General features: G+C 36.1%; 1 protein-coding gene across 1 annotated transcript; it reads right to left on the bottom strand.

Annotated features, from left to right (window-relative positions):
• Positions 1 to 10493: 10493 nt before the first annotated feature.
• Positions 10494 to 15655, bottom strand: TSHB (thyroid stimulating hormone subunit beta). Its single transcript, XM_024764909.1, has 3 exons — positions 15597 to 15655; positions 11277 to 11439; positions 10494 to 10827 (listed from the first exon to the last, which is right to left on the bottom strand). The coding sequence occupies exons 1-3, from the start codon at positions 15653 to 15655 to the stop codon at positions 10573 to 10575; spliced, it is 477 nt and encodes a 158-aa protein (XP_024620677.1). The 3' UTR covers positions 10494 to 10572.
• Between the last annotated feature and the right edge of the window lie 4279 nt (positions 15656 to 19934).

Genomic DNA, 19934 nt, shown 5'->3' with positions numbered 1-19934 from the left:
CCGAAAAAAAAAAAAAAAAAAAAGTAACTGTGTTTGGGTTAGGTGTAAGGGTTTCCTGGGATTTTTCTTATATACATACTCTCCCCAGAATTCAGGACTAAACACATCTGTAAAACTAAATATAGCTTGGAAAATCTAATTTGACTAAGTCATACTTTCCTAGTATTTAAAAAACAAAGAAAACCTTGCTCTGGAAAGAGGTGTCACACAGACAATCACATGCCCTATAAAACTGAGTGATTTTAGGACTAGAAAGAAAATCTTTTAACAACTTTTTAAGGAAATATTTTTGTTCTTATATAAAGACATTTAAATATTGCTTTATGACTTTCCTTTTCTGACTCTTCCCTGAACTACTGTAACCCCCACAAACACAAAAGGGCTTTTATCTCCAACTTTTCTGTATTTCTTCAGATGTAAGCATAGAAAGACTAAAGCAAGAGATCTGGCAGTTGCAAATTGTGGGAAAGAGAATTTTTACTGGCACTGTATCTTTGAAATACCTCATAACTTGAGTTTACATATTTTCCTAATTTTTTGGTATTTTTCTTATTTATTCACCTAGAGAATTCTTCTTTATAGATTAAGAACTACAGTTTTTGCCACTTAAAATATACTATATCATGAGCATCCTTAGCCAAACCAAAATAAAGAGAAACATCCTCTCCTAGTTTTGTGCACACAAGAGAGACAAGCTAAGGAAACAAAAATACACACACAACAGAAATATTTCCTTCTGTGCAGGTCTCCTATAAAAATAAAATGTTTGCGTTCTTTATGGTCTTGACGCTTCATTGTAATCCCAAATTTACAATCTAAATTGACATATACGTCCATTTTTAAATAGCAACTTGGTACATTTAGTAAATCATGGATTTTTTTAAATTACATTTTAAAAGGCCACACAAAAATGAAAGTATGGGGGACTTTTGGAAACCCCCAAGTAAGTTTGTACTCATGTGAGAACACAAGTCTTTGGGTCTACACTAAAGGAGAGTGTGCACTCCGAGAAAGTTCTACAAAACATTTTGCTGAGAACACGTAACCATTTGAAATAATCTCACTCCCATTGGGAACCACATTTCTCCTGCCATACTTGCTATTGCTACTAACTGTGGAGGAAGATTTCTAGAAAAAAAGTCAGACTGGAAGCAAGCCAAAAATTTAATTGTGCATGGCTACATTTCTGTGTCTGTAGCTAACAGAAAGATTATTTTAAGAAACTCAATAGATGTTTCTACCCTGGTAGTTGAGAAGTAGAGCTTTTTAAGTAAAGAACAAAAAGCCACCATCTCTCTTGGTGGCTTATTTCACCTGTCTGCCTGAAGACAGGAAACAGGCTTAAGGGCATACTTAGGTTTCTTCCAGCTCAGAATCTTCTGGGATTCAACAAAAGTGAGTTTCATTCTATATCTGAATTAACCTTAAAGAAGTCTAGCTAAAAGTGGAAGAGTAGAGATTTGTTCCATATGTGATTAAAGTGTGACTTTGGGAGTAATTTTTCTAAAATATGTGCCATGAGTAAAATTAGAGAATTTCATCTCTGAGTGAGGGAAGAATTATATACATATATATCTTGAATCTACATATGCATCTTGAATATATATCTCTTGAATATATATACATGTATAACTTGAACATATGTATACGTGTGTGTATATATGTATATATGCACACATACATGTATACATATATGTGTACAAATATATACACACACGTATAAAGTTTTGATTATATCTGTTTACCTGAACTAATTTGAGATCAGGCCCAAAGATTTTCTTAAATGTATGGTGCCAAGGCACAGAATTAAAACTTCTTGATGAAATATTTTAAGTTATTTCAAATTAAATTTTCTATGTACCAGAATTTCTTGTTTGATTTATCTTAAAATCCTGTTATATCTTTATACACACTCATTCAACTTATCTAAATGCCTATCAATCAACCCAAATAATATGGTGAAAAAGGAAAGAGTAGTAACCTTTCTATAGTGTTACTAATAGGAGCTGGGCTTGAAAACAACACGCTAACAAAGTTATTGCATATAGTTATATTTCAATTAATATTGTTTCACCCGAATTACACCTCTTTTCCCCAGAGTAGCTCCTTTGTCATCCATAGTACAACCTGTAAAATTACACACTGATACAGAGGCCAGTGTAACCGCCCGTGCAGTCACCAATGACAGGTGCTCTCCTTTCCCCTGTGAGCAGTGCCAGTAGGTTTGGCGTGGTGAGAATGAGGCTCCTGGAAAGATGGCAGTGAAGGAGATAGCATATTTTCCCTTCTGAAGTAAGTTTATCAGAGATTAAAAAGAAGAGACCCCCTCTGTGTCATGGGTAAAATGTGGTTTCCATGGCCCCAAGGGCAGCCCTTGAGTATTTAGGAGGTGCACCCCAGCTTTCCTGGTTCACCGCTCCCATGTAACTACCAGCCCCTTGATTTCAGCAGCCCCATTTTCACCACCCCTAGGAGGGAGCACTAATGAACGCTTGAAGCTAGTCACTTAACTACATCATCTTAGTTTGGCCTCATCAAAATCAAATTTGTGTTAAGGTATACTTTAAGACAGACAAACGGTTTCTATTTTCTTTCAACATGACTTTTTTTTTTTCTATAAAATGTAAGGTACTGTATGTAGGTGTCTTTTGAAAGGTAAAAAGACTACAATGCAAAATGTTGTTATTAATCATTTTGTTGGTTTTCTCATTTTAAAAACAACCACTAAATACATTTCAGGAATCCACTATTCAGATGGCTATCTCCTGGGGACATGGAATACATGAAGAATAGAAGTAATATGTCCTGAATGTTGCAAAGCAAAATCTATGCTGATTTCACAAAGTTTTTAGCTAATATACCAGAAACACTCCAAAATTTGGGTGTTGTTTTTGTTTTTGTCCTGTATAATTTATGATGGTTTTACTTATATTAAATAGAAGAAATTTAAATTAAATTAAAAGAAATAACCAACAAAGTGCCTAGCATGCCTGGCACTGATGAATATTATTACCTATTGTTACAATTATTATGTTTATGAGTTTTTGTTAATTATAAGTCAAACATGTAATTGTGTATAACTAAAGATACTTCTGCATGATACCAAATACCTATTTGAACACATTCATTTGCTGAATTAATGAATAGTTTTTTATATATTTCCCAATTCTATTTTAATTTAAAGATTACATATCAAGAGCCATAGCTACAGTTCCTATATTTTTCCCTGGGCCTGCTCTGCCCTGTAAGATGCAACCCATTCTAATATTAGAATTGTTTTCTTACTTTGTTTTGGAACTACTATTTTGTACACTTGAAAAAACTCTTTATAAGAATGCTGATATGCTAAGATGAACAAGACAAGTCTCTGTCCCCAAGGAGGTTAGAGTGGAAAAAAGGCAAGTATAATTACCATGAGGTAAGTGCTATGATAATCATTAACCTGGAGTGGATCCACTCAGCCTTGGGAAGGATGGTCAGAGGAAAGAGGTTTCCTGAATTTTGAGGTCACCAAACTGAGTCCTGAAGAACCCATACAAATAAGTCAAGTAAAAAGAAATAGAGGTAGAAAAAAAAGGGGGATTACTGAGGAACAGTATGAAGATGGCCCTGAAACAGAGAAAGCATGGAAACATTCAAAGAGGGAAGGTCAAGAACTGAGTTGATAAAGGGCCCTGTTAAACTGTGCTAAGAAGTCTTAGGTTTGTACAGAGGTCCTTGGGAAATTTTTAAACAAAATCAAATTAATTTGATTAATTTATTTTAATCAAATTAATCTTTACAAAATCAAATTTCAGCCTTTCAAAGATTACTTAGCTTTAGTCTAAACAGTGATTGGAGGGCAAAGGCCAGAGTCAGGAGGATTTCTAACTAATGAAATGCAAATTCTACCAAGAAGTAGTAGACAGATGCAAGAGAAATTGAGGGAAAGAGGAACCTAGAGCCATGCCTAGGTTTCTTGGCAGCTGGAAGATAGTGGTGGACAGGAGGAAAAGCAGATTGTACTGATGATGCAAGTTGGAGATGACTACAGGACATCCAAGAGGGTATATAAACAGGCACTGGATACATGACTCTGAAGCTCAAGAAAGAAGTCTAGACTAGAACTGTAGTGGAGGAGTCTGCAACATAAAGGTAGTAATGCCCAGATTTGAACAATAGGAGCCACCTCTCATATTTAAGAGCTCAGTGATAAAGTTTAAAAAATTATAATCTCCTACTCTAGTAAGATAAGAGCCCCAAACAATTCTTTACTCCCCATGCATTTCTTAATCTCAGACTGGAGTGTCTCTTAGCTACCTGCATTCCTTCAACAGTTGCCATCTAAACTGTCTTTTAATGCAATGAGTGTAATTCCTTAGGACAATCAAGGCTGAATGAACACAAATTGAAGTTTCTCATATGCTCTACATTTAACAGTGTCCACAAGGTCAACAGGACACATAAGATTATCACAACACTAGCCCTTCCTTCACAAAGTTTATAACCTTCACCCCTACAGCACCAAGCAAAATTACATTCCCAGAAGGAAGTATAGTCCAGAACTATATTACTGTTGCTTGCTAAACACCATAGCATAGATTTTGAGTCATCTTAGAGAAAAAGGGTATAAAGGCATGACAGGAGAAAATATTGACTTCAGCCTCATTAGGACTGGTTATAAATGACATGAATGTATTACATTGAGACTCCAGATATGTGACCTCCACTGGGCCCTCTAGGGAAGCAGAAAGGTCAGGGAAGATCAGGACTAAAAATTGTCCTGAATATTGGACTATTAGCAAGTCTTTGTTGACCTTATTGAAAACAGTTTCAAGGGAAGATAGGAGTGGAAGTCAAATTGTAATGGGTTAGGAAGAGAATGAGAAGTGAGGAAGTAAATATTTAGTGTAAGGGTCTTGCTCTGGTCTGATTGTTTTTCCCTAAAATTCATATGTTGAAATCCTAATGCCCATTGTGATAGTATTAGGAGGTGGGGCCTTTGGGAAGTGCCTAGGTCATGAGGGTGGAGCCCTCATGAATGGGATTAGTGTTCTTATAAAAAGAAACCCTACAGAGATCCCTTGCCCCTTCCACCAAGTGAGGACACAGTAAGAAGGAGCCAGCTCTGAAGCAGGAAGAGCTCTCACCAGAACATGACCATGCAGGCACCATGACCTTGAACTTCCCAGCCGGAAGAGCTGTGAGAAATAGATTTTTGTCATTTATAAGCTACCCAATCTGTGGTATTTTGCTATAGCAGCCCAAACAGACTAAGACAGGGCTATTTCACAAAGAACCTGGAATAAGAATTCAAGGAGAGGGGTAAATAAATCTAAGGTTGCACAGGGTCGAGAGAGAGCTGTTTGCTTTTTTTTTTGGATGAGAAACCATTCAAGGATGCTTTATACTGAAGCGAAGGAGTCCATAAAGCAGAAGTAAGAGAAGATAGAAGAGGAAACAGCAAGGTCCTGGAGGAAATGGAGGATGGGATGAGGAGCATCTTTTGAAACTAGTGGAAAAGATGCTGAATCAATCAGTAATTTTCAGTTGAAACAGTATCAGAAACCCAACTCTAGCTTAAGCAGAACAGGAAAGTTATGACTTATTTAAGGGTTGAAGCTGGCTTCAGATTAGACCTACTGATATCAGAAGGTCTCCCTTTCCTCACTCTCTTGTTCTTCTCTGGGTTGGCTTTATTCTCAGGCTGGCTGTTTCTAGGAGATGCCAAGGATGGCTAGCAGTGGCTCTAGGTTCACATTCTAGCAGCTTAGAAACCCCAACAGGCCAAGCACTCCTCTTTGTCCAACAGTTACAGTAAAAGCCCTGAGACTGACTCCTACTGGAAGAGATTAGGTCATATGTCCACCCCTTAATCCGTCAGGCTTGGTTGAGCTTAAGTAGCCTGCCTACCTCCATCAGCTCCACTCAAACCATTTGACTTGGAAAAGGATGGGGGGAGAGCCCCCAAAGGAAAATCAAGGTGCAGCTACCAAAAGAAGGGACATGGATGTTAGCCAGGCAAAAATGGTAGGTGAAAGGAGGGTAATAGAAGTAGAGAAAGTGAGACAGAGTTGTGTTAAAAGATAAGTAAGAATTGGTCAAAAGAAATGAGAGGGTAAGGAAGAACCCAACACTGAACATTAGAACTAGAGTGGAAGATACCATGATATAAGAATTTTTATGGCACTTAAACTCAGACTTGCTGCTCAATAAAGGGGGGAGAGGTAATTTCTTATATAAAAAACAACTTTTTAAAAATTGAGGTATAATTGACATACATTATATTACTTTCAGGTGTACAAAATAATGATTCAATACTTGTAAATATTTCAAAATAATCACCACAATAAGTCCAGGTAACATCTGTCATCACACATAGTTACAGAATTTTTTTCTTCTGATGAGAACTTTTAAGATTTACTCTCTTAGCAACTTTCAACTATGCAACACGGTATTACTAACTACAGTCACCATGCTGTACCTCGCCATGACTTATTTATTTTATATCTGGAAGTTTTTTCCTTTTGACTCCCTTCATCCATTTCACCTACCTCCCCACCCTTCACCTCTGGCAAGCACCTACCTGTTACCTTTTTCTATTGGCTTTTTGGGGGTTTTCTTTCCACATACAAGTGAAATCAAACGGCAATGATTGGCAGTCTTTCTCCATCTGACTTTTTCACTTATAATACACTCGGCGTCCATCCATGTTGCCGAAAATGGCAAGATTTCCTTTTTGTCTGCTGAGCAGTAGTCCATTATATATATTTACCACATCATTAACCATTCATCCATCAATGGACACCTAGGTTGTTTCCAAATCTTGGCTATTGTAAATAGTGCTGCAATGAACGTAGGGGTGCATATATCTTTTCCAGTTAATATTTTCATTTTCTTCAGATAAATATCCAGATGTGGAATTGCTGGATCATATGATAGCTCTATTTTCCATTTTTTTTAAGGAAACTCCATACAGTTTTCCATAATGGCTCCACCAATTTATAACCCCACCAACAGTGTACAAGGTTCCTTTTTCTTCTTGTTATTTGTTGTCTTTTTGATAATAGCTATTCTAACAGGTGTGAGATGATATCTCATTGTGGTTTTTATTTACATTTCCCTGATGATTAGTGATATTGTACATCTTTTTGTGTACCTGTTGGCTGTCTGCATGTATTCTTTAGAAAAAATGTCTATTCAGGTCCTCTGCCCATTTTTTAAATCAGGCTGTTTCTTTTTTTTTTTTTTTTCGATGTCAATTTACATGAGTCTTTGTATATTTGGGATATTAACCCCTTATGGGATATATTGTTTTCAAATACCTTCTCCCATTTAGTAGGTTGCTTTTTTATTTTGTTGATAGTTTACTTTGCTGTGCAGCAGCTTTTTAGTTTGACATTTATTTATTTTTGTTTTTGTTTCCATTGTCTGAGGAAACAGATTGAAAAAAAATATTGCTAATACCAGTGTCAAAGAGCATACTGCCTACATTTTCTTCTAGGAGACTTATGGTTTCAGGTCTTACGTTTAAGTCTTTAATCCATTTTGAGGTGATTTTTGTATATGGTGTGAGAAAGCAGTCCAGTTTCATTCTTTTGCATGTAGACGTCCAGTTTTCTCAACACCATTTATTGAAGAGACTGTCCTTTCTCCATTGTATAGTCTTGGCTCTTTTGTTTTATAGTAATTGACCATATATGCATGGTTTTATTCTGAGCTCTCTATCCTGTTCAATTGATTTAGTGCCTTTTTTTTAATGCCAATACCATACTATTTTGATTACTATAGCTTTGTAATATAGTTTGAAATCAGGACGGATGATGCTCCAGATTTGTTCTTCTTTCTCAGGATTGCTTTGGCTATTTGAGGTCTTTTGTGGTTCTGTACAAATTTTAGAATTGTTTGTTCTAGTTCTGTAAAAAATGGCATTGGAATTTTGATAAAGATTGCATTGAATCTGTAGATCACTTTGGGTAGTATGGATATTTATTTTAACAATATTAATTCTTCCAAGCCATGAGCACAGACTATCTTCCCACTTATTTGTGTCTTCTTCATGTTCTTTCATTAGTGTCTTATAGTTTTCAGTGTACAGGTCTTATCGGCAGGCGGACTCTCAACCACTGCGCCACCAGGGAAGCCCTCCTATCTTTTTTTGATGTAATTGTAAATAGGATAGTTTTGTTAATGTCTCTGTTAGTTTTTTACTAGTATATATAAATGCAACTGATTTCTGTACATGATTTTGTATCCTGCAATTAGTTCTCACAGTTTTTTGATGGAGTCTTTAGGGTTTTCTATATATAGTATCATGCAGTAGTGACCATTTTACATTTTCATTTCCAATTTGGATGTCTTTTATCTTTTTCTTGTCTACTTGCTCTGGCTAAGACTTCCAATATATTGGTAAGAGTGGATATTCTTGTCTTGTTCCTCTTCTTAGAGAAAACGTTTTCATCAGTATGATGTTAGCTGTGGGCTTGCATATATGGCCTTTATTATTTTGAGGTACATTCCCTCTAAAAGAGAACTTCTATTACTAGCAGCATCCATTTAGTTATGAAAGAACTCTTTATATTTCAAAGTCAAATGAGAAACAAGAGGGACTCTTTTTAAAGAACTGAATCTCAAACTTCCTCTGCCAAAAACTGACTTATTAAACTTCAGGTTGAATTAAAGACCAGTTCAGAAGATGTTCCAAAATTTCCATCTTTCTCTTCTCACACAAGCAATAATTCTTCACGCCTCCATCTCTAAGTTCTCTATTCATTCTCCCACTTCTAAACCCAAAGAATACTAATACATTCCAAAATAGCATTTCCATATACCCAAGTTTCTGGATCTAGCTGAGGTAAATTTTTGGTCATGCCAATTCCTAAGCTCTTTTCTAAGGATTCTTTGCCTTGGACAACTCCATTTTCAAAAGTAGTTTAAGATAATTTATATATGCATCTAATCCAAATGGACTGCCTTCAGTGGAAAGAAACAAGTTGTCTCTAATGCACCCACTCTAGGGCTCCATGCTGATACAAGGCCACCACACCCATGTCCAGGCCTAGCCTCCTCCCTGAATGTTGAGGAAGCCCATTTAATGAATGTCTTCTGAGCTGGACTGTTTATAAGGGGCCTCACTGAACCCCATAGGCTTTCCACAGCTCAAGTCCTTGGAAAACATTTTTCAGATTCTGTGCAAGTCATGTGTGATTAGTGCCAGTTAGGTTTGATTAATCAAAAATCTATATTTGATATACAGTTTTCAGAGGGAATGTTTTAATTCTACAGCTTTAAGTGTCCATATTGTCAAGTGATATGAGAACCCAAAACCCCAGATTAATATTTGGAGATCATGATAACACTGACTTCACATGTTAAGGTAAGAATAATGTGGATTCATGACTTTGCATATAAATGTACAACTATTCTGTCCCCATTGGCAGAGCATGGGTTTGGTACTAATCCATCTACACCACCTTTAGCATCCCCCCTTGGACACTGTCAGCCTGCAGGCATTTACAACATGCCCAGATGAACCAATGACTAGGATATAACAAAGAAAACTGGCCCTGCTGACAAATGATTTTCACCCAATGGCAGCAATTTGGATGGAGAGAAATGGGAAAATATAGGATAAATCATCTTTTATGAGGTCAAGTCTGCAGGGCACTAGGTCTGTCTCACTTCACGCAGCTATTGAAACCAAACTCTCATGAAACAGTACCTAAGGAAGGAAGAGAAAAATAAACCACTCTCTAAGCACATTTACTGGAAAACAGTGTTTAACTATTGAAGGTTTAGGTTAGAATTTAGGATGATTCCTCTCTGTTAGATCCCTTAGCACTCTACCACTATTCCTAAAATCTTTCATAATCATACTAGTTTTTCATGACATTGAAAGCCAAAACAGCATAAGTTGCTGGAAAGTGTCTCAAATTACCTTAAAGACTACAAAGGATTTAATCTTCTACATGTAAAATGATCGTGGCCTCTTTTCTAGGCTTTTGGAGTATAACTTTCATAAGTCAGTAGGCCCACCAGAGTAATTAAATTAAATAGATTAAAATATACTGTTTACTGAGTTTTGGTAAAGTTTTATCTTGTGTATTTGAATGACAGGATAAAGTAGTATATTGCAAATTTCATATATTCCTTACTCTCTCTCTCTACTCCAGCCCCGTTTCAGCCTTTGGAAGTAGGTGTGTCCAGTACGCTGACACGGTTTGTTCCTTCAGCCGTTGATCACATTACTCTGTAGCTTTCCCATATTCATTTTCTATGTCAAGACAAATCTCGTAGCCCTCTGTTAAGAGAGCCTGATTAACGCTGTCTTTCATTAGTATTTCATGTTCCTGTTCTCCATTTTACCTGCACTCTGCCCTTTCATGTGGAAAGCATCCTTCATATGAGCTGGAAATGCTCTTTCACTCACCTTTTCTTCTAAAGCCCTTAAGCTCACTAATGCATGAATGGGTATGGGTATGGATGAAATAGTACTCAAATATACACATGGTGGTGTGAAATATTTTGGTATTTTATTAGTTTTATTCCAGGTAAACACATTTAACCAAATTGCAAATTACATCGCAATTGAAGTTAGATAGAAAATCCCACCACATAGGACTTCTGAGGTTTGGTACAGTAGTTTGTTTTGATGGCTTCATGTATACAATCACTATAGTCAGTATTACACTTGCCACACTTACAGCTTATAGCTACAGGGTAGGAGAAATAAGGAGTAACATGGCGTGGGCATCCTGGTATTTCTACAGTCTTGTACATGAAGTCTCTATATGTACAAACATCCTGGGACAGAGCATATTTGGGAAGAAACAGCTTGCCATTGAAGTCCTGAGGAAAGAATTAAAAAAGGAGCATACTGTGATAGGACTTTAGAAAATATATAGATAATGGAAATAGATAAAAATCAATTCACTTATATTCCTTTGTCACAAACAGGACTGGAGGAGGATTCCTTGGTACCATTCCCCGGTACTAACTCAACATATCCACACTAAATCCCATAGAGACAAAAGTGACACCCCCTTTTACCTTATATCATGAGAACAAGATAAGTTTTAAATAAATTTTGGAAGTAAAACTGTTATAAAATTATCTGTATCCACTGTGCTGAGTAGATACTGTAACCTGTGTGCTCCACCTCTACAGAGCCAATAACTATTAGATTTTGGAAATGAGGTTGTGTTTTATCTCATTTTCTCTCTGGATAGAAATGAGACTCTGGACTGAGTCTAGGTTTATCTAATTTTCAGCTAAAAGAAGTGAAATGAACTACATACCCGTGTCATACAATATCCAGCACAGATGGTAGTGTTGATGGTTAGGCAGTAAGCACACTCTTTCCTTTCGACATGCATCATATACTCAGTTGGAATACAAAAAGCCATCGCTTGCCCACATGCAAGGCCAAAAAGCATGGACATCAGGAAGATAGCAGTCATGCTAAATCAAAGATAAAATTAAAGAATCTATTACATGTATCCTTTAGGACATTCAGAAGGGACATTCAGAAAGAGCTATAATGTGTGTGTATGTGTGTGTGTGTATAAATATATGTATTTATTGAATGCCTACTTTGTCCTAGGCCCTATATTAGGTGTTTTTACATAGTTAATACTCTCAGTAACCTTTCTTTATATATTTAGATGTGGCTATGATCCACATACCCCATAGTGACAGAGCTCACATAGTGAAAGTCCTGCTTGCAGGTGCCACTTAGCTCCACTGGGCAGTGAAATGGCAAGCCTGAAACACTATAACAGAAAAGTGGCAGGGACACATTTGTCAACTAAGTACAAAATAATTCATTCAATGGAAACAATCAAAATACCTGCCTTTATCATTATAAGAAGTGAGTTAACAGGCTTCAGTAAGGGCTTTCCCAGAAATGTGCTTTTCTAAAAACTTTGATTCAATAGCTTAAAAGGCCAACAAACTGGTCATAATAAGAAAAGGCAAAGAAATCAAGGAAGTGCATAATCAGACTTCAGTACCAGCTCAATGCAAACAGTCTTGCATATGATTCTACCCAATGCCTGTCAAGAAAGACAAGGCTAAAGGTCAGCTAAAACTACCACTGGTGTTAAGGGGCTAACCTAGAAATCTAAAAACTCCTCTTCTCAACCCTTAGGATATCCTTTAAGGTTGAAAGAATTAGAGTTGGAAAAATAAAATTATTTTACACAGAAGTTGTATGGAATTATCTTAAAAAGATTGTGGAGGCAAAAAATACAGATTGACACAATGAGAGTAATACAATCAAGGATGACAGGTCCACTGTAAGTTAGCCAGGAAAGTAAAATAAGTTTTGGGTGAACGGATGACAACAGAGGATCCACTGTGCCTCAGGCAGAATACGTATCTCTATAGAGCCTGTCTGATGAAGAGTGTGTTCACTATCAACTGGACTTTGTAATGAGTTGGATAATGTTATGACTTATAATTATTTAAGTTTTGCTACTGAGAGAGGGTAATCAAGTTTCAGACTTTTGGAGGTAAGTTAATCACTTCAAAGATTGTACAGTTAGCTAGGCATATTTGGGTTTTTTTCCTTCTCAAGTATCATTGTCAGAAAAGAAAATACATATCTTAATGGAGTAGTATTACCTTTGAACACAAAATTGTTTTACTATTCTATTAAATAAATTATAATTCATTAAATGTTGTTATTCAATCATGAAAAATGTATCAAGATTTTTCTCAATTTTTTTCTCAAATCTATCAATTATATCCCAAGAGCATCTTTAAGCTACATACACTGAAACTTCCATTAACTGAAATCTCATAGACTGCCTCAGTTAACAAGAATTTTTGTCTTTAATCAGCTCGTAAGAAAAAAATGAAACCACATTCAACAAGCTACCAGGTATTTATTTTAAATGTCAACTTCCAGAGATTAGTGGCCATTCCAACCAGTCTCCTGTTTGGAGAATGAGAATTGCTGATAAATTAGACAAACATATATTGAGCATTTAAAGTAGGCACTGACAGACACAAAATGGATAAGCTATGGTCTTTGACCTCAAGGGCTGACAGTCTAGTGAAGGAGTTAACTATGAACACTAATAATAAAAATATATATTGTTTAACTGAAAACACCAAGTGTTGGTGATGATTTTGAGCAACTAGAACTTTCATATGTTGCTGGTGGGATGGTAAAATGGTACATACAAATATTTTGAAAATCAGTTTGTTTCTTATAAAATTAAACATACACTTAACTGATCACCCAGCAATTCTACTCCTAGATAGTCACTCAAGATAAATAAGAACAAATGTTAACAAAAAGTAGGTAGTGTTTTAAGTGCTCTGAATGACTTGAAATTATGACTCTGACACCCACAATACTCAAAGATTTTTTTTTCCTATATAGACAAGGAAGTGAACTAACCCATTAAGAAGTGTTTTCTGGTGAATACTTTCAAATAAAATTTGCATATTTAAGCATTCCTTGGAGGTTTTTTGGTATTTCAATCATGGAGCAAAGTTATAAGAATTCCTTGCTCATGGAGTCTGGTTTTCTCAGTGCTTCACAAACGTGAGCTCCCTCTATGGTATAGAGCTGGTTCCATTATTTTAGAGCCATAGACTTAGAGGATCCTCTGCAGGATCTTAAAAATATCGACTGAGGGACTTCCCTGGTAGTCCAGGGGTTAAGACTTCACCTTCCAATGCAGTGGGTGCGGGTTCGATCCCTGGTCGGGGAGCTAAGATCCCACTTGCCTTGTGGCCAAAAGATATAAAACAGAAGAAATATTGTAACAAATTCAATAAAGACTTTAAAAATTGTCCACATCAAAAAAAAATAGACTGAGTAAATGATATAAAATATTCACCTGTCATGATCATATGGTTCTTGCCCATCTAGCCAGCCAGCTACTGAATTTTTGCCATAGGAAATAATTAACTTCACATATTTTAACTTTTAGCTCTATGTTCTATATAAAATAGATATGTGCTGACCTAGTGGTGAGAATATTGGTCCTGGAGTTAAGGAACAGAATTCTACTTCAAGATCTCCCATGGATCTATGAGAAATCAACTAAAATATTGAATCTATCTGGGCCTAATTTCCCCATCTGCAAAACAGAAAAAGACAAGTACACCTGATCCTTTTTAAAACTGTAGAAGAAAAAACCGTTTTGGAACTTTTACCCATTGTTGTCATATTCATTATGGACACTTTACATTGTCTGAAGTTCCTCTTATAAATGTAAAACTCCAAATTAACAAAAAGAAAAATTAAAAGTGCTGAATCAGCAGCAGCAGTAGCTATATAACTTAGTAAAGAAAGTAAGAATTATTCTTTCTCTTTTATTGCAAATAGTAAAATTTCACCCAAAGAATCTTTCTGGGGCTCAATTTCTTCAGCTCTAAAAGAAAAGGCTTAGAACCACAAGATGATCAGGAAGGACTTTTCAGCACAAATAGACTATGATCCTATGTGATAAATTAGTGTCTGGTCCCTGGTCTAAGAGATAGTGACCTAGAATTATGCTTCCAGATTTTATTGCAATTGTGTGTAACTGAGAAATTAAGAAATCTGTACCTTCATTTTTCCATATACTCTTTCCTAAAATCATAATAAGTATAAAACAATACATGTGAAGCACTTGGAATGCTACAGAAAACTATGTAACTATATAATACTGAGTATATAAATCAGTGTTAGTTAATACCTCCCTAGATGATCTGCCACAGTTTCTCCTTTATTGTCACCTGGATTCTCATCCTCTGTAACTTAATTGCCTCTTTTAAAATCATTCATAAATGATTTATTGAGCACCTAAACAGAGGTGTGATTTTAGGCCCTAAATGATGAGAGATGCCCTTTTCAGTGCCATGACCACTATGTCTACACTTTCAACATTTGTACTTATTCCAAGATATCCTCTTTCCTTTGCCCCTTACCCAGCCTTTTCTCTCATCTTTTTGTTCTCACTACCTTCATTCTTAAGCACATTTCTCTCTAATCTGCTAATTGCCTTCACCAATCTTTTCTCCCCAAATCCCTTACTGTGCTATGAAAAGAATCAATTGTCCACCCTGTGAACTCCAGGAAGTTCACTAAAGCAATACAGTTTTCTAGAGAGCAAAATGTACTATAAGTCAGGTGTGTGCTTTGGAAACTATCCAAGGGGGGTTAGCTATAACTAAAACAATAAAGAGTAAATTACCTCTGCAGGTACCCAAAACTGAATTTATTCCCAACTTTTCTCAGAAGTACATTATCATCAAAGATAACCATTAGTAATTGACAGGATTTAATACACAGATTATTTAACTGATTAAAACATTTAAATCAAATGTAAATAGTAAGGGAAGGCCATGAATATCAATCAGCCTTCATTAGGAAATTGACCAATTTTTCCTCTTCTTTGAAGTCAGTAGAATATTTTCTTATCCTTACATATGTAGTTCATTCATCTTCACCTATCACTGAACAATTTTGGAGCAATAACTAGAATTTCTAGAGCCTATCAAAGCAAATTGTCACTCAGCATTTGCCATTTTGAAATAAATGCTAAAATGATGAAAATGAAAATAATTTAGAATAACAACATTTCATTTCATAATGCCTTCTCAGTGTAGACACCTACCTTACTTTGCATTGGGGAGCTGATGCTGTAATGACCCAGACTAGAAGCTCTTGGTTCATTTTATACCCTTCAGGATAATTCCTCTCTGATCTTCTTGTTTATATAATCACATTTGAATTACCGCTTCCTTATCTAAAAACCATCTATTGAAAATTCATACTGAACCCCAAATAAAATGTGTTTAGACAAACAATTTCACAACATCTTCCTCTGGAAACTCTGACATTATTGCAGCACGAATTTCCTTTTCTCCTATTTCAAAATAAAATTACCCTTGTAAATATATCCTTTATTAATATTTATTAATAAAGGAGAAAAACACAGAAGGATAAAAAACAAATTCAAAACAAAAAACCCTTAAACATCATCTAAGTAAGTCTTAGGAATGAAAATTTTTGGTGGGCTTGAGTGCCCCAAATTTTACCTAAATGTTCATTTAGAGATATATATAATTATTGCTCATCTATAAAGCAAAGGTAACTTCATTATGGTAATCCAGGACAATTGGCATACATCTTGCTGATTAAACCCTCCCCAAAATTAGTTCAAAATATCGTATTTGTTTTTTCTTTGGATTTAAAAAATAATAAGTAAAATTTACATGTGGGAAACAATAGTCATCTAAGTAAATGGCCAAATATTTTGAGATGTCAAAATGATTGAGTGCAAATCCTGGCTCTGCCATTTACTAGTTATATGACTTTAGCATGCTTGAGCTCTCTTTACTTCAGTTTCTTTACCTATTTAAAGATAATATCAGTTTCTTAAGAACTACTTTTGCTGCATCCCATAGGTTTTGGGTTGTTGTGCTTTCATTGTCTTTTGTTTCTAGGTATTTTTTGATTTCTTCTTTGATTTCTTCAATGATCTCTTGGTTATTTAGTAGCATATTGTTTAGCCTCCATCTGTTTGTGTTTTTTAAGTTTTTTTCCCTGTGATTGATTTCTAACCTCATAGCGTTGTGGTCAGAAAACATGCTTGATACGATTTCAATTTTCTTAAATTTTCCGAGGCTTGATTTGTGACCCAAGATGTGATCTATCCTGGAGAACATTCCACGTGCACTTGAGAAGAAAATGCATTCTGCTGCTTTCAGATGGAATGTCCTATAAATATCAATTAAGTCTATCTGGTCTAATGTGCCATTTAAGGCTTGTGTTTCCTTATTAATTTTCTGTCTGGATGATCTATCCATTGGTATAAGTAGAGGGTTAAAGTCTCCCACTATTACTGTGTTACTGTCAATTTCCCCTTTTATGGCTGTTAGCATTTGCCTTAGGTATTGAGGTGCTCCTATGTTGGGTGTATAAATATTTACTATTGCCATCATCAAAAAATCTGCAAACTATAAATCCTGGAATCTATTTACAATAGCCAGGACATGGAAGCAACCTAAATATCCATCAACAGAGGAATGGATAAAGAAGATGTGGTACACATATACAATGGAATATTACTCAGCAAGAAAAAGGAACAAAATTGGGTCATTTGTAGAGACATGGATGGACCTAGGGAGTGTCATACAGAGTGAAATAAGCCAAAAAAAGAAAAACAAAGATCATATATTAATGCGTGTATGTGGAATCTAAAACAATGGTATTGATGATCTTATTTGCAAAGCAGAAATAGAGAGACAGATGTAGAGAACAAACATATGGATACCAAGGGGGAAGGGGGTGTGGGATGAATTGGAAGATGGGGATTGACATATATACATTATTGATACTATGTATAAAATAGATAATTAATAAGAACCTACTGTATAGCACAGGGAACTCTACTTGATGCTCTGCGGTGACCTAAATGGGAAGGAAATCCAAAAAAAGTGGTTATATGTAAACGTATAGCTGATTTACTTTGCTGTACAGTAGAAACTAACACAACATTGTAAAGCAACTATACTCCAATAAAAAACTAGCTCACAAATTTTTTAAATTTTTTAGAATTTAAAAAGTGATAATATTAGTGTTTATGTAAAGCACTTAACACAGTGTCTGGCATATAATAAGTGCTCAATAAATGGGAGGAAATCTATAATAACTCAACTTTTTTATTTAAAAAATATTTAGTTACAGAACCTAGTACATAGTAGGCAATTATTACATTTGTTGAGTACATAAATGGCTGAGGGAGTGCATGAATAAATAATTACTGAATTTTTGGTACCAACATACACTTTTCTCCATTCCATAGTTGTAACTCAATTTTACCCCTTTTAACCCATTTGCATCACTGTAACAAAGGCAATATGCCAAAAGTTCAATGAGAATATCCCATTGCCCTCAGCAAAAAGTCTAAACTCCTTAGTATTATTTACCAAGTCCCTCACAATGTATTTTATCTCTCTAGTTTTATCTTTCACCATCTCCCACCTTCCCCCTACCTTCCCTACCTTTTCTCCACTTCCTATGTTTTTCAGCCATACTGCATGAGTTCCTCAGATTAGTCACATCCTTTCTTGCCTCCAAGTCTTTTCATATGTCATTCCTTCTATCTGAAACATTTGCCTGATCCTTCATTCCATGCCTCATCTTATCCAACTCCTGCTCATTCTTTTTTTTTAATGGGTTGTTCCTTTTTTATTTAAGATTTATTACTTATTTATTTATTTTATTTACTTTTGGCTGCATCGGGTCTTGGTTGCGGCATGCGGGATCTTCGTTAAGGCATGCGGGATTTTTCGCTACAGCGTGTGGGCTTTTTGTTGTAGCGTGCAGGCTTCTCTCTAGTTGTAGTGTGCAGGCTCCAGGGCACGTGAGCTTTGTAGTTGTGGCGCGTGGGTTCCAGAGAGCATGGGCTCTGTAGTTTGCGGCACAGCAGCCTCTCTAGTTGAGATGCGCAAGCTCAGTAGTTGTGGCGCACGGGCTTAGTTGCCCCGTGGCATGTGGGATCTTAGCTCCCTGACCAGGGATCAAAGCTGCATCTCCTGCATTGTAAGGTGGATTCTTTACCACTGGACCACCGGGGAAGTCCCTCCTGCTCATTCTTTGCAAAGCCTTCTCTGTTTCCCCAAGGTCTTTCTCATGGTTAGTGGTTTTAAGAGAATTAGAGGAAATATATAGAACATATGGCACATGGTAGATGCTCAATAAATCATAGATATTATAGATTATTGACAATCCCATTAGCATTCACTTATCCTAGTCTATATTATTAATAAAAGTTATTGAAAAAAAAGAGGCCTGATATAGCTGAGTCTCCTTGGAGGGGAGATGGGAAGGTCAAGAAAGAATCTAGGATATATACCAGAAAAAGTCATTTTGGAGCCCCCAAATCTTGGGAATGTGAGCTACTGTGTAGTAAGGGAAGAACTATGAAAACAGGGAAAGGGACTTCCCTGGTGGCCCAGTGGTTAAAACTCCATGCTCCCAATGCAGGGGACCCGGGAATGATCCCTGGTCAGGGAACTAGATACCACATGCCACAACTAAAGATCCGCATGCCAGAACAAAGATTCCACAGGCAGCAACGAAGATCTTGTGTGCTGCAACTAAGACCTAGTGTAGCCAAATACATAATTTTTTTTTTTAAAGAAAAGAAAACAGGGAAAGTGGAAACGAGGGTGCCAAACTTAACCTGCTTCATGTGATGCTATGTTAAGACAAGAGTATGGTAACTCTGGGAACATTAGATGTTTGTTTCTAATGGAAGTAGTATCTCTGTTGTATGAAGTAGATTCAGGAATTCAGTTTCTAGCAGATTTATACACACGTCTCTGGGAAATATACATACACATAATAGGTAACTGATAAACACTTGTCCTATTACTAGAAGAACTATGATAAATATCATACATTTGAGTAATAGTTTTCTTTTCAAAAAAACTCTCACATATGTGATCTCATGCTGTTAAAAGAATCCAGGCAGATTGAACTTGCACTTCTGGCCTAGATTTACTCTCCCACATAAAATAACTATAAATAGGACAAAATATATGAAACAAGGTACTACACACACATTGAATATTAGACAGCAAAGGAAAGTGACCCCAGAGAAATGGGATGCAAATAAGCAAACTATAGCTTACTTCCTGGAGAAAGTTTCTGGCCTACTGGTGTAGGGACGGGTACCAAGGAAGAGGCCAGACATGTCCCCAAAATGAGGAGATGGACTTGGGAGTTCTTGGAGCTCAAGGCACCTAGAGTACACAAAGAAGAGTACTGGAAAGGAGAGAACTGTGCAGAGAGAAAATTCTAGTGATGTGTAGAGGATCTCTTTGAGTATTCAGCTAAGAACTGATAAACTCATGCCTGATGAGGCTGAGAAAATAAATTTCTGAAGTGTTTAAAAGGACAGTCCTGGGACTCACACAGATATAGGAATAGCACATGCTCCAAC

The sequence above is a fragment of the Neophocaena asiaeorientalis genome, unplaced genomic scaffold (genome assembly GCF_003031525.2).
Source record: "Neophocaena asiaeorientalis asiaeorientalis breed wild unplaced genomic scaffold, Neophocaena_asiaeorientalis_V1.1 scaffold62, whole genome shotgun sequence".
NCBI classification, from domain to species: domain Eukaryota; kingdom Metazoa; phylum Chordata; class Mammalia; order Artiodactyla; family Phocoenidae; genus Neophocaena; species Neophocaena asiaeorientalis.
Note: the sequence above shows the minus strand (reverse complement) of the source record. Positions and strands in the feature narration are given on the sequence as shown.